The sequence below is a fragment of the Cryptomeria japonica genome, chromosome 3 (genome assembly GCF_030272615.1).
Source record: "Cryptomeria japonica chromosome 3, Sugi_1.0, whole genome shotgun sequence".
Lineage (NCBI taxonomy): Eukaryota > Viridiplantae > Streptophyta > Pinopsida > Cupressales > Cupressaceae > Cryptomeria > Cryptomeria japonica.
Window position 1 is genome coordinate 164,775,303 of NC_081407.1, and position 15,883 is coordinate 164,791,185.

Consider the following 15,883-nt stretch of genomic DNA (forward strand, 5'->3'; position numbering starts at 1 on the left):
GAAAGAAAAGGATGCCATATATGAGGGTTTAATTCTATTTGCTGGGTTCCAGTAATTTGGGTATTACCTTGGTAGTGTGGGAAGACAACATCTATATTGGTGTGAGTTTCATATATGCTAATCGATTGGGTCAAGTTTTGGTTACTGGATACAAGTGTTTGGCTTGGCAATATATTTCTATCAGCTTTGGATGAGTTGGCAACAATATTTCTGGGACTTTGAAGGCTATATTGCTGGGCCTGAATTTTTGCTTTTCAGAACTGCATCAAACATTATTTGGCTGTTTAGAGGTTGATAGACACTGGTTGGTTTGGAGACTCTTGTGAAGAGTCTTTGACAGGTTAAGAGGTTGTTATCAAGCTTTTTCACTTGCTGATTGGACCTACACAATCAAATAATAGACCAGCAAGTATTTCTTAGACTTATCAGATCAGTAGCTGTCTGTTACATGCCTTTTGATGGTGTTTTGGATGAGCTGGTTGCATATTAATTCTATCATTATAGCTGGAAAGGTTATTTATGTCTTTGTCAGCAATGAAAGTTGGTACATGGCTGCCTTGGAGTGCAAATGGTGATCAACAGACTAGCAGAGTCTTCCCACTTGTTTCAGACCTTCAGTTCTCTCATCTTCATCTATTTCATGGTATTTCATGATGTTCATCATATGTCTAATCATTTCTTATATTGGAATGTCAGTTTGACTTTTTATCATACAAGAAAATTTGAAACAGCAAACGTACCAAAGTTGAAAACAATATCAGAAAAATATTTACAACTGTGTATCTAGTTTGTTTTAAAATTGTATGTTTATGTTATGGTTCCATCTAGAAAAATTTCAAAAAAATAAAGGGGGAATTCTTACAACATACCTATTTAGGTACATCAATCTTCTGCGTGTGTCACTTAAAAACATCTCTACACTACCAGACATGCTTTTCTCATAGGTTTGACACCTAGATCTGTTTGTTCCTCTCCAAGTCAAGCCCTTACACGGTTATGGACAATGAACTGGCTGTCTTTAACAAATAAGCACATATTTTGGTCATATATGTCACCAACTTGCATCCCAGGAATTCCTCACACCCAATGTTGTCACTTGGTTCCAACATCACAAGGATGCCAAACCACTGCTTCTAACACTATAGACATCTTACAAACTGTCTTAGGTGCTCCTATTGGGCATCTCTGTTGCTAAACCTCTATAAGCATCTATTTCTGCTACTTCTGTCACTTCAGTAACCTGCTGGGCTGTTTAACACACTTTTAACCTTCCCTCCATTTTGGCACCCGAACTGAAAGAATATGACAAGAATGGAATGCCAAAAGTCATTTGTCTTATGAACGCTTATCTAGGAATCAAAATTGATAAAATAAATATTAACTCTTCTTTATAAGTTCCCTCTAACATGCCAATGCACCCCTTCAAACCTTGGAATTATAAAATAGAATAATTTTTAAATCACATTAAACACCTTGTTTGGCTCTGATTTTTGAAATGAAAGCTAAGTATTGTTAGATGAAGATTATCCTCACAACACTCAACAAGATTCTCTTGCAACTTCAACCGACACCAAAAATGGTAAATTAACCAATAAAAAAAAAAAAAAAATTTAGTGATGCAGGATTGCTTGTGAGCCCAGATGCTCATGCATCACATATCATGGTGTCATTTTACATGTGCTTGCATGCAACCTTTTCTTTTGGGTCAATCTTTTTCACATCAATGCATCATCACCCTAATCCTTCTACCTTGGTCCATAACATAAAGTGCTAGATCAGACATCAGGTTGCTTGCACCAACTAAAATGACTATCCGCTCTTCCATCTATCAGTCCATCTTCTTATCCTTATCATCAATCCTTACATACTCTTTTCTATTTGATCTTTCGATCTGTTCGTCCATTTCAAAAGAACAGTCGCATTCTTCAAACTATCCTAATCTCTAAAGCAAGCATCTTACCTCTCTCTTTATCATCACTCATATTCTTCCAATGATTGGGGCATCATATCACTAGTCCTATCTATTCCAAAGCTACTATATTTTATTTTTCTTTGAAATAACATTATTTCACCTAGTCACTGCATTGTCTCAAAGAGGGCCCAAATGTAGAAACTTGAAAAATACACAGCATCCCAACATCACCTATCACATACCTATTTTCCATTAATTAAATAAATGACAACAATTTATTGAATTATTTGCCCATTTTCCAAAGTGCTGAATAAATAAATAAATATTTATTCTCTTATATTCCCACTTCACGTGATTTTTCAACGATTTTTCTATCTTAAATCTCTCAAAGATCCTAATTTATCATTAACTAATCACTCAGTTACCGGTTCTTGCCAAAAATGGCCGGGTCCTGGTCCTGGTTCATGCCCGGTCCTGGTCCGAGCCTGGTTTGACCTAGGTCCCACCCGGGTCCTGCCCAGCCGCCTGGGCAGGACCCGAGTGGGACCCAGGTCGAACCAAGGAGGACCCGGGTGAACCTAAGCCTGTGGGTTCCCAAAAACGGGGCCCACGGGTTAGAAAACAAAGAAAAACAATTAAAAAACAAATTTTTTAATCTTATTTTAACATTTTGAAACTTGAAACTTGAATATTGTCTTTTTTGCAAATTATGAATATGATACTACATTTATGATTTACAATATATCAATAACAGAATATTTATTGGCATTGGCAATTATGGATTTATGATTTATGATTTATCTATTATCATTTATGTATCATTGTATGGGAAAGTTACATTGTATGTTTCATATTTGTATGTTTGAACTATGAACATATATAATTTTGATGTTTGAAGTTTGAACATATGTATATGTATGTATATATATATATATATATATATATATATATATATATATATATATATATATATATATATATATATATATATATATATATATATCTGTGTGTGTACGGACGAACCCATGCCCGTACCAAAAAAAAAAAAAAAATTTGCCGAATCCACGAATCTGAACCGGAACCAGTAACTTAGATTAATCATTTACATCCAAAAATCAAAAAAAAATATATAAAAATTTAAAGACCCCCTTTTGTCTTTACCTTCCATCACACCCAACCAACTTAATCTCAACCGTTGATCTCTCCATCAACCTTGACTATTGATTAATCCAATCTACAACCTACAAATCTACCCATCCTTGAGCCATTTTAAGGAACCAACTTCAAGAATGCACCGTCATGCTATTGTTGTAAGCAACCACACTCCATTTCAACAGTAAATCTTGGACCATAACTGCCTTTTTGTGCAAAAACAATTATGTGGATGAGATATATTCATTTGTTTTATTTGCATTTTACAATTTCTTGCTCTAACTAAGGTGCAATTAGGTATAAAATGAGTTGTATTCTAAGGATTTTATGTTAGTTTTATGATCAGATTATCCACAATAAACAGAAAACTAAAGTTGCACAGTAAAGCATACAAATAGAGAATCACACAACACAAGACTACCCTGGGAAAACCTCCCTCTTGGAGGAAAAACCCAGCAACAAATCAGATCTAGATCCTTTTATTAATTGTAGAATACAATGTCAATAAAGATCAGATTACTTATCTAATATAACTGTCAACCTAGGGCAGAATTAGAGTTACAGTCGTAACCCAGCTAGGGCACAATGTAACAGCAGAAGCTAACAGACTTATCAGCATACAACTTCCAGCTCTTCATAGTTCTTCACTGAAGATTGCAGACCTAATGATGTTTGTGAACCTTCAAGAGGAACTCGCTATCCTCTTCAATGTATTCACTGTCCAAGATCGCATGTATGGCAAATGCTGATGGCAGAAGTAATTCGCTGATCTTCAGAGGTGGTTCACTTGCCTTCAATGAATATTCGCTAACCTCCAGATCTTGCAGAGCTAACTTCACTTAATGATGATAAAACTGAATAATGAATACATACAAATGAATCTCTATTTGTATGTGGTGTGGAGACCAATTCAAGTCGGCTTTACCTTAAGTTTTGTGCCAAGATTTAATTGCAATTATAAGGCTTACACGTTGCCTTAAGTCTCGCCCTATTTTGGCATCTTAATAATGATTAAGTTATATTGCAAGGGGAGCGCACCTATTTAGGACCACACGTTACATGAAGTGATATAGGGTTGGCCCTATAATATGATAAACATGTTTCATGTTGCTTGGCGTGTAGGAGATAAAGGGCCCAGCCCTATTCGAGTTTGTGCACATAGAGATGGGGCCCAGCCCTATTCGAGTTTGTGCACATAGAGATGGGGCCCTGCCCTATAAGGATTCAGATGATGCCTTAAGGCAATCCGAATCCTACTTATTTGCTTAACCTAGTTACAAAATCAACATTTTAATCCTCATGTTGGTTTCATATATTTTTGCACACAATATACATTGACATGCAAGCATCAAAGTGATAAAATGAGCAAGAAAAGAGGATATATACATCATACCTGTGATGAGAAAGCGTTGAAACTAACAATCGGTCCAGCAATATAGAGAGGTGCATAAATCAAGTAACATAGGTATCTATCAAATGAATAGCTCTTGAGGGATAAACTCCTCTCCTGCAAAGGTAAGAGCAATGGTGCTTTAGAATTGAATGAATGAAATTCTTGAAATATACAAGATAAGAGTATGTTTCTGCCTTATTCAAGGTTTTTGTGATGAGAACTCTGCATATGAAACAAACATTGACCATTCAATGAGTAATGAAATCATAGTTTCAGCAAAAGTAAAGCATACTTACGGGCCTAAAACATCTGGATGTATTCTGGAAATTCAGGAAAGAATACATATGAAAATCTCTACATGTTTATGTATGTCCCAGGAAGATTAAATTCTTAAAAAGTTGACTGTTATCTTTCTAACTTAGAGAATATAGCTCTTTCAACATGGGCATAATATTGTATACTATTGTCTCTTCATGCTATTATAAGGTTGTATATACTAACGTTTTGTCTTTATCCCTAATGCATATTTGAGGACATTTCAAAGAAGTGCTTTCAAGCATAGCCCACAAACCCTGAAGTACTCATGGCTTTTTTTACTGCACAAGTCGTGAGTCTATAGAGATAATTCTTTTGCAAAAACTCTTCAAGTTTCTTGGTGAGTACTCGCCAAAACTCATCAAGCCCGTGGTGAAAAATTGCGACACAAGAATATCTTTTTTTTCTTTTTTCCTAAGCATTTAAACTGGTTTTAAAAAAATGGTGAATTGTCAAAAACAACCACCATGTTGAATGGCCAAAAATTGCCAAAAGTATGAAGTCCCAATGCTGGATAAACAAAACTGACTTCACATACCAACACGATGTCCAATTGTTATATTTTTTACTTGCCTAGATATAAAATTTATGATGATGATTTTCAAAAACAATCATCATAATTCACTAAGTTGTAGGGTTCGGCTGGTATGGGGCCTAGTACCAGTCCAACTCAGTCTGGGTCTGGATCTTGGTCTGATACACCTGTGGGTCAGGCCAAGGTCCATGCCCGGGCAAGCCAGTTCGGCCTAGGCGAACCGGGATGGTTGAGCACCCAAAACTGAATTATTTTTTGCAAATTTTAATGAAATTAAGAAATCCACCACTTGGAAAAGAAAAATAAAACCCTACAAGTGACATTTCAAATTTAAAACACAGACTTGGTTTATTTTTCCTCATTTGTTTTGCAAACATATATTTTTTCATTGAAGGTCGAGCGAAGTTTGGCTTCCAACATCAAATAAAAGGAGTTGAAGATCAATTTTTGAAGCTTGATCAAGTGTTGCAGCATCATTTCTACTCATTTGCAAGCTTCCATTGGCTGAAAGAGGTAGGTTTTTGTACATTTTTTTCAACCATTTTTGTTTCACAAACATGACACATTATTTATTTAGTTTACCTATTTTTTTCATTCTTTTGTTTTTGTTTTTGAATGTGTTCATTAAATTTCTTGCCATAGGAACTAGAAAGGCATCTACCTCTTCCTTCATAGGCACAAATGAACAACAAAAACAGAAATCATATCCAAATTCTCCCCTATGGAAGTATGTCGATATTATACAACCACATCCAAGAGGTGGGGGTTTCCGTTGGAAATGCCAAAGATGTGATAAAGAACGTAATAGTTCATATTTTCGGGTGGTAGGCCATTTGTGTGGAATACCAAGAAGAGGCATCAAAAAATGGTGTGTCTATACCACAAGAGATGGTGTTAAAATATATTAGGGAGCATGAAGAAGCAAAAAAGAGAGAAGCCCGTGGATTAAAATCAAACGAAATGCAGCCCCCCATCTAATCCCAATATTATAGTAGAAAACCACCCATTTTTTCCACAACTGAGCTTGAAAGTGAAGAACCCGTTGCATGCAAAAGATCAAAGGGGCCTTTAGAATTTGCATTTCAAAATGAGAATCGAAACATTGTCGACCAAGATGTAGCAAGATGCATATATGCCAATGGGTTGGCTTTCAATGTTGTTTGCTCCCCATATTGGAAAAAGATGTTGAAATGTGTTAATAAAGCTACTAGAGGGTATAAGGGCTCAGGTTATGCGTAGGTATGTGGAACCTTGTTGGAAAGAGAGGTGAAGGTGGTTGAAGATGCAGTGAAGCCCATAAGGGATTCATGGACTAAGACAAGTGTATCCATTGTTTCAAATGGGTGGATAGATTCCAAAAACCGTCCCTTGATCAATGTCATAGCAGTGTCCTCTAAAGGGGCAATGTTTTTGAAAGTTGTGGATTGTGAGAGCCAAGTAAAAGATGGGCAATTTATTACAAATATTCTCATAGCTACCATTGAGATAGTGGGACCTTGTAATGTTGTTCAAGTCATATCGGACAATGCAAAGAATTGTAGCGTTGTTGGTTTGTTGGTTGAGAAACACTATCACCATATCTTTTGGACACCTTGTGCGGTCCACTCACTCAATCTTATGCTACAAAAGACTAGGAATAAAATTGATTGGATCAAACAAGTGTATGCCGAGGTTGCATACATCCCGATGTTCATCACAAACCACCACATGTCTCAAGGGATTTTTAGATCATTTTTGAGTTTGGAGTTATTGAAGGTAAGTGAAAGAGTATTTAATTTTACTTTTCTGATTTTTTTATTTTCAATGTTCATAATTTGATTGTGTAAACTGTAATGTATATTCTTCTTTAAAGTTTGTCTTTATTTTTTAATCATTTTGGTTTTAATTTCAGTTATAGGCTGCTAAGACAAATTTTGCATCTAACACAATCGTCTTGAGGCAACTTGTGAAAGTTAAAGTGGCACTTTGTAATATGGTGATCAGCCAAAATTGGGCTATATGGAAGCAAAGCAGCATTGAGAGGGCAACAAGAATTAGGCAAAAGGATATTGGACGACTCATGGTGGGATCTTGTGAAATATCTCCTTAATTTCACTGAGACCATTATTAGCATGATTCACTACACTGGCATGGATAGGCCTTGCATTGGAGAGGTTTATGATGGCATTGACTCAATGCTTGAGCAGATGAAGTGCATCATAAATGCAAAAGAGCAGGAACCCGAGAAAACTTTATTCAAACAACTGCAAGCAATTGTTGTAGAAAGGTGGAATAAGATGGCCACTCCTTTACATCTTCTTACCTATGCCTCAACACCAAAGTTCTATAGTAATCAATTTCTTGATCAACCAAGAAGGCTTGCACCATGGAGAGATTTGAAGTGTCTGATGGGTACAAGGCAGCATTCCTTAGACTCTACCCTAAAGATGGTGTGCAAGATGTGATTACAAACGAGTTCACAGATTTTGTGAATGCAAATGGTCTAAGTGTTGACGCTCTTCGTCATAGATTTAAGAAGGATGCTCATAGTTGGTGGTACTTCCATAGCACATGCTTCCAAAACCTACAACCCCTCGTAGTCAAAATTTTATCACAAGTTTAATTAATTTTATTTTATCACAAGTTTTATTTATAGTTTACTTTGTCATAGGTTGCTAGTAATTTTATAACTTTAATTGTTTACTTTGTCTTAATAGGTTGCTAGTTCATTTGCATCAGAAAGAAATTGGAGCACATATTCTTTCATCCACTCAATAAAGCACAATAGATTGCAATCAAAAAGAGCGGAAAATTTAGCATCTGTGCATTCCAACTTGCGTCTCCTTTCACACAAACAACATGACTACCAAGCAAGGGGAGTTGAAGATGTGCGATATAGAGCCAAAGCATGCTAACTTGGATGCTTCCACTTCTCAGCTTGTTGCATTTGATGACTTGGAAAGCGAGCAAACTTATAGTGCAAGTGCAAGTGGCATTGGCATTGGTTCATCTAATGTCAATGTCAATGATGAGGAGGATGAGAATGATGATGTTGATGATTTAGAGAAGCCATTTGATAATTAAACTTTAAAACTATAGTTCTAATTGTTGAAACAATGATACTTGAAGTCGATAATATTATTTTGATACTGAACTTGATGTATATGATGCTATGATGGTATGATCATGATGTTATGATTACAAGTTTATGTTGGTTTTGTTGTTTATAACTTTATATGATGCTATGTGACATTCTAATTTTATTTCATGCTTCTAGGCTGCATAAATAAATAAATTACATTGTTTTTGTACTAACGAACCCAAACCCCTTTTCAAAATTTTGCCATACCGGCATACCAAGTTCTCGAACCCAAACCAGTGCCCGAACCAAACCGGCAACTTAGTAAAGTCATTATAGTTATCAGTTAGCAGCTAGCTATTGTTACAATGATGCGATCCTGTAATCCATATGTATTGAAGAATCAAATTTAATACAAAACACATTCTCATGGTTTTTTAGACTCATTTGATACATTTTGTAATTGAATTTTGCAAAAACAATGTGTTTTTAAAGAAATTTTAGAATTTTTTTAGTTGCTGAGTTTTTGTTGAATCAAAAATTTTGGGCTTACTGAGTACTCTCTTAATCTGAGTCTCTGAACTATGCTTTCAAGTATTAATTTTCTGTAACTAGTAAAATATTGTTTGATTTGGGCCAAAAAAATAATCGCCACAACTGTAAAGATTGATCTTTTACATTAAAAAAATAAAATTATTATGACGAATAAAAAAAATGGAAGCCTCACCAAATCAGTTGAGCTCAAATGCTTTCTAGAAAGCATGGGGTTTCCTAAGTGGAGACCTGGGATCAAATCCCTGCAAGGCATGGTAACGTGTTGAAATTAAGTAAAACACCATATCCAACTTCCGGGGTGTGGCTTACTGCAACAGACCATGCCAAATGCTAGTCCCAGGTGAGTTTGACAGAAGAGATACCCCTTGCTAATGGAATCTATGCCAAAAGATCATCCTACAAGGGAGTTTACCAATCAAGAAATAAAGGACTTATGGGGATGTTTTAATTCTTGAAATTGATGTCATTACCTTGGCAGCTTGGGAAATTTAAGTAGTTCAATGTAAAAAAAAAAATTCAATGACCTGTTTAATATTACTCCATAAGTAGGTAACAGCTGTTGAGGCAAAATATTTGGTTACAAAAGGAAATAGATGGGAATCCGATGACAGAAGTAGATTCTTATGGAAAATAAGATAGTTTCTTGTATTAAAATTTCTTTAGACAAAGCTTTTTTACGACAATAGATTGAAATTTCTGAAGAAAAACTCCCGTGACAGTTAGAATAAAATGCAATGAAAAAGAGCATGGTATTCACTAAAGCACCTTGTCTCAGCTGATAGTATTGGACACAATGAATGACCTAACAAATAAAATGAGGGCATTTAATTCAAGAAGAATTTTGTGTTTTCTTCTTGAGTGTTACCATGTTTTCCTTCTTGTATGTTGGTAAGTACAGGCATTGATATATGCTAGGAAGACAATTTGAGTGGTGGAGCAAAGTAATATTTGCAATTCATTCAGAAAATTGTAGAAAAGGCCATTCACATGCTTTATCTGCTTCACTGCTAACAAATTAGAATATTTGAATTACAGTAAGGGAGATAAAAAGCCAAAACAGAATATCAAAGAATTACAGAAAAAAAATAGAAAAATCAGTCTGTATTTTGAGAAAGAAAAGACTACAATGCCACGGATGAAGTAAATAAATACCTGGCGTGCATGGTAGCATGATTTTCCAGAATGACATAGTCCACAGTGTTGCACATGTCTCTACCAGACAAAGAAATAGAGTATTTAGCAGCCCTATATAATACGATTTGTAAAATGCCCAATTTCATACAAACATAATATTCAAAGTTTAAGTAAAGAGATTACAGTCATGGTGGGCCATAATGTCCAATTTCATATCATTTTACCATCTCAATCACAAATGCATTTTGGATGTAAGGTTTTAGAAGCATTGAATTAAGATATTTCATTCATATCTGATAAAACTGACAAGTGAGTTAAGCTAATTCATTCATGTATGCTCAATTTCATATCACATTACCATCTCAACAACAAATGCATCTTGGAAGTAAGGTCTTAGAATAAGTGAATTGAGGTATTTCATTATATATGCATAAATTGACAAGTGAGTATTCACCAAAATATAAGTACAATTATATGTTACAAACCTTCCAATCCATTTTTGGAGATCCATGAGCCCAGTGGTAGTCCAAACCAAAACTAAGCATACGCAACATCACTGTAAAACAATCATTCTTCAGATTCATTTGCAAATAATGGTATGTACAATTTAGTGATAACTTAAATCTTATGCTATTAAGGGTTTGTTCATTGAATTTCATATAGCAAACATTATGTGCTGCCTTCTTTAACAATACAACAGAAGAAATAAAGAAAAAAAATTCTGATACTACAGACCACATGCAAAGAAAGAGGTCAAATACTGAAATTTCCATGCTTTAAAGTAGTCCTAAAAGTTCCTACTTAAATTCTACCCACTTTGTCGTGACAATTGAAAAAAGCAGGTGGAAGACAATGAAACAATTAATGTTTCTTCAGACTTTGGATTCAATTAAATAGCTTTCTACTTAATAAGCATAATCTATTTTACCATCTTGTACAATGAGGCCCTAATTCAACTCAAGACAACTCCTTTTCAGCTCTCCACAAACTCATTGCCATTTATTCTTCTTTGGAACCATGGGCATATGTTTCTTTAACTTTTCTCCATGCAATGCACACACTATTAAGAGAATAGTGGTCACAAACTGATATTTCAAGCTACTTATTTTCAAAAAATAAAAAATGCCTTCTGTATTTTAAATGTATAAATGGACTAGTTTCACAAATACGAATAAGAAAAAAAAGTACCAAAATTAAAGCAGATATGCCATCTGAATGTGCCCCGATAATTGTCCAAGAATGCCAAATTCTGTCTGTCTTCATAAAAAATAATAAAATGTCATGTTACATGCAAGTTCTTCAGCTATAAATAGTCACATGATATACATGTAATCTGGTATCACTTACATAAATTATGTAATCTGTTATCACTTGCATATTAGTAAGAATGAGGGTAAAAAAATCATAAATCTAAAGCCAAGAGTTTTTACCCGAACAATGTAAAAGAATATCCCTCAAAGAGACGATTACAAACAAGCACCAAAATGTTGTACATCCATATAGTGATGGGAAATATATGTGTGTTTCCAAATATCTGTCAAATCCACAATATCCTTCATCAATATGCTAAAACAATAAAATAAAGTCATACTTATCTAAAACAAATGATCTTGCAAGTTCCAATGAATAGAATCAATTCCATATTTGGAACCTACTAGATAGGATGCTAACGTTCTCTGTTTTAAAGTTTTTGTACTAATATACCTCTTAGTAAGTGTCAATTAACACAAACTCAAAACAGGATGACCAAATTGAAAATAAAACTTAGATATTGAAGATAAAAGAGCGTAAAAGCAAATGCCAAATTGTCCTTGTTCTCTCTAATCAGCTAGAAATGCTTTGCAAATTACGTTACAAGTCCAAGTGCTACTAGTCTTACAAGTCTACATACAGAATAAAGTCATACTTATCTAAAACAAATGATCTTGAAAGTTCCAATGAGTAGAATCAATTCCATATTTGGAACCTGCTAAATAGGATGCCACCAGTCTCTGTTTTCGTATTTGTATACAAGATGCCTCTTAAAAAGTGTCAACACACAAACTCAAACTAAGATGAAAATAAAACTTAGATATTGAGGATAAAGAGGGTAAAAGAAAATGCAAAACTGTCCTTTTTCTCTCTAATCAGCTAGAAATGCTTTGCAAATTACATTACAAGTCCATGTACAACTAGTCTTAAAAATAAGTGCAGATAATTAACAGAATTGCCCATCCCCTGTAGTAGTTATCTACAGCGATGAGTCTGAATCATAGTTACCAGACTTGCTGGATACCAAGTGCTGGGTTGGGCAGGCCTAAATATATGTCCATTCCATAGAAGCCCACGAAAATTGTATGTCACCTTGTTAGTACTTGAGATTGACGTGCCAGATGTCAATACAAAGTCCCTCTCACACGAAAGATCATATCTCCATAAAAAAATAGATTTAGGATTTCATATGTTTCAAGGTTTTAACTTTTTCCTTATCACTCCCAGAAAAAACTCTTATTGCTCCAGCCTTATCAGCCCCACCTTTTGTTAAATCTATATCTCCAAATGCCAAACTACCCAATATACCACATCTCCCTATATACCCAAAGGTATATAAGAAAAATTTTGTCAATGTACCAAACTTCCCAATACACCGCACCTCCCTATATATTCTAAGGTACATGGAAGACTGATGGTACGTGGGAGCAAAGATGCTCATGAAAGCAAAGTGTTGCATGAGATTAGAGTAGCAGCAAAATAAATGGTACAAAAGGTATTGGATTTGTCTATTGGCATACTATCTCACACAGAGCAATTCAAAGCACAAAGGCATGATTGTTGTTTTGTAGCTATGTTGTTTTGTAGCTAGGTCGGATCCCTTCTAGGGCCGACCTAGTAAATAAAATGCTAAGTGGTCTATCGGCCTTAGCATTTTGGGATATAACCCTATTTGGGTCAGGCCCTATTTGGGAGATGGGTGTAACTTGTATAACTGTCTGTTATATATAACTTGTAAAGCATTTGAAATTATATTGTATCTTCGCGCCAAAATACACAAGGCCGAGCAAGGGTTATTGTATGTCATCTCCTATATATGAAAGGTGATTTGAAGATCACAAGCAATCAATTACAAGCGAATTATCACTCTCATATGCGACTGATCTCTGCACTTGCGAATCTTCCTAGGGCAGCGAATACTTGTCTCTGCATCAGCGAATTTGCCTAAGGTGGAGCGAACCTATGTTACTGCTAGCGAGGTCATTCTAAGGCTGAGCAAATACTATCCCAGGCTGCCGAACTTGTCTCAGACTGGGCGAAGTATCTTAGGACTGTTGAATTCAGTCTCAGATTAGCTTACTGTAACAGCAACTTGCATATACATTCAGTCCTCTATCTTCAAATAAGTTTCACTCTAGTTGATAAGTTTCGCTCTAGTTGATGTGTGCCCTAAAGGAGGGTAAAGATTGTAATCTGCTACTGTGTTTATTCTAATCAGATTTGAGAAATTTCTTGCTGGGATTTTCAGCTCCAAGAGGGAGGTTTCCCAGGGTATCACTATGTTATGTGTTGCATTTGTGCTTTTTGTTTTTACTTTCGGTCTGATTGCTAAAATTAACATGGTATCAGAGCTTGGTTCGAATTAAGTGTAATCAGATTGACTGTAATTATTTATCTTCATTCTTCTCTTATCACTTCTTTAAGATGGTGCACAGTCTCAGGGTTGAAGATAGATTTGATGGTGCTTCCAATTTCATGTCATGGAGATTCCGAATTATGCTTGCTTTGAATGGAAGTGATCTTGCAGACTTTGTGGACAGAAAATCCACCGAGCCTGAGGCAAAAGAAGAAAAGATTCAATGGAGGAAGAAAGACATTCAAGCTCGGAAGATACTGGTTGATTCCGTGAAGGATCACATTGTTCCCATCATCTCCAAGATGAAGACAGCAAGCGATGTGTTCAAAACCTTGGAGGAGATGTACGAAATCAACAACACTAGCCATGCCCTAGCCTTGAAGCAGCAGCTTCATCACATCAAGATGGCGAAAGGAGAGTCCATCATAGCATACTTCATGAGGATTTCTGATTTGAGAGATCAGCTCTCTTCTATCGGAAATGTTGTTGATGACAAAGACTTGACCATGTTAGCCCTCAATGGTCTTCCGGCATCTTGGGAGTCTTACACTCAAAGAATTAGTGCAAGGGCAGAACTTCCCATGTCTGATCATTTGAGGGCAGATTGCATACAAGAAGAATCAAGACTGGCCGCAAGAGGAGTTATCAAAAGCACTCGTGGAGAAGACAATCATGTTCTTGCTGCCCAGTCCATCAAGAAGAAAGGAGGCTATTGGAAGAAGAACAATTTCAAGACAAATAGAGACCAAAGGCCTGATCCAGCTCCTAATTCAAAGAAGAAGAAGAAGGATCTTTCACGCATCAAGTGTTTCAGGTGTGACAAGTTCGGTCTCTATGCTAGGGACTGCTTATCCCAGCCAAAGCAACAAGGACCAAACATAAATGAAGTTTCAAATCGGAATGATGCTGAAGACTTCCTCTTTATCTCTGCCTTGTCAAGCAATGTTCCTACAGACAGTCATACATGGCTGATTGATAGTGGAGCATTTAGACACATCACCGGCTACCGGAAGCATCTTTCAGACTTGGTGGAGAAGGAGTCCAACCCACACGTGATCATTAGAGATGATGCACACTATTCTGTAAGAGGTTTTGGTACTACTTCCTTTAACTTAGATTGTGGAATTTCTCTTCACCTCAGTGATATATTGTTTGTGCCGGGAATCAAGAGGAACCTTATCTCCATATCAACATTGGAAGATAAAGGTTATTAGATTGCATTTTCTAAGGGAAAAGTTATTGCATGGCCTAATAAGTCCAGCATCAAATCAGCTCATGTCATTGGGAATAGGTATGAGAGCCTGTTGATGTGTCTTTTGTACACAACCAAACACAGAATAAAATACCTAAAGGTACCTTATCCTCTCTTGGACAAAGTTTCCTGATTGCTAAAGATCTCGCCGAAGGATCAGTCGAAGTAACTCCAAGGTTCTGATATGTAGGTTCTCTACATGTGGATAAGCTCTTTGCGGTACGATGTGATTTTGCTGGAATCACAAGGGGACTTACTTTCGATGACCTGAACGTCTGATTTGCTTTGGATATTACTTGAACGCGGAATTTCACCGGCCCTTGATTTTGGAAAAAAGGAAAAAGGATAAGGGCTGGAACGGGATCTATTTCTGACACTAAGAACGTAAGAGCAATGAATGACCTTTGATGAAATTCTAACTAAGTCTTGCTTTGACATCCTAGGAACATCTCCACAAGATTAGTGCGATCTTCTGAGGAAAGCTTTATGATGTTCAGATCACCGCTACAAGCATAGACACCGTCAGGTTGATGCATATCAATGAAGAAGTGATAATTGAAGTTAAGCTTAAGCTGAGTGATTCTAGTTGACTACGCAAGGCAAGTTTGCAATCAACAAACCACTAGTAGTATGGATATACAAATTTCACCATTGATCATACAAATTTCTTCCATTCATCTAATAACATGAAATCAAATTTGAGAAGTATAGAGACCATGCAAATTGTTGAATCGACCCATAGAATTCACCACTTCTTCAATGAAGTTTACAAGTCTTTTTGCAACGATATCTTGGCAACAATCTATGCCTTCTCTTTCTACTCTATTCTAACTATTTCCTATTCTCTGACTATTCACTATTAGCTAACTATTAACCTTTACAAATGAAGAGCCAGAGCTTTATATAGAGAGCTCCTTACAAATTGACGGCTCTGATTGACTTAGAACCAAAGGCTAGGATTACAAGATAG

At 35.9% G+C, this 15,883-nt stretch overlaps 1 protein-coding gene across 2 annotated transcripts in view; it reads right to left on the reverse strand.

Annotated features, from left to right (window-relative positions):
* The window catches only part of LOC131043381 (membrane-bound O-acyltransferase gup1), a 189,129-nt gene that overhangs the window by 109,334 nt on the left and 63,912 nt on the right, over nt 1-15,883 (reverse strand). For both annotated transcript variants that reach the window (XM_057976572.2, XM_057976571.2), the window contains exons 6-10: nt 11,485-11,588; nt 11,243-11,307; nt 10,540-10,610; nt 10,073-10,132; nt 4,458-4,571 (exon numbers count right to left, since the gene is read on the reverse strand). In XM_057976572.2, coding sequence (XP_057832555.2) covers nt 4,458-4,571; nt 10,073-10,132; nt 10,540-10,610; nt 11,243-11,307; nt 11,485-11,588 — 414 coding nt within the window. The remainder of the gene's footprint in view (nt 1-4,457; nt 4,572-10,072; nt 10,133-10,539; nt 10,611-11,242; nt 11,308-11,484; nt 11,589-15,883) is intronic.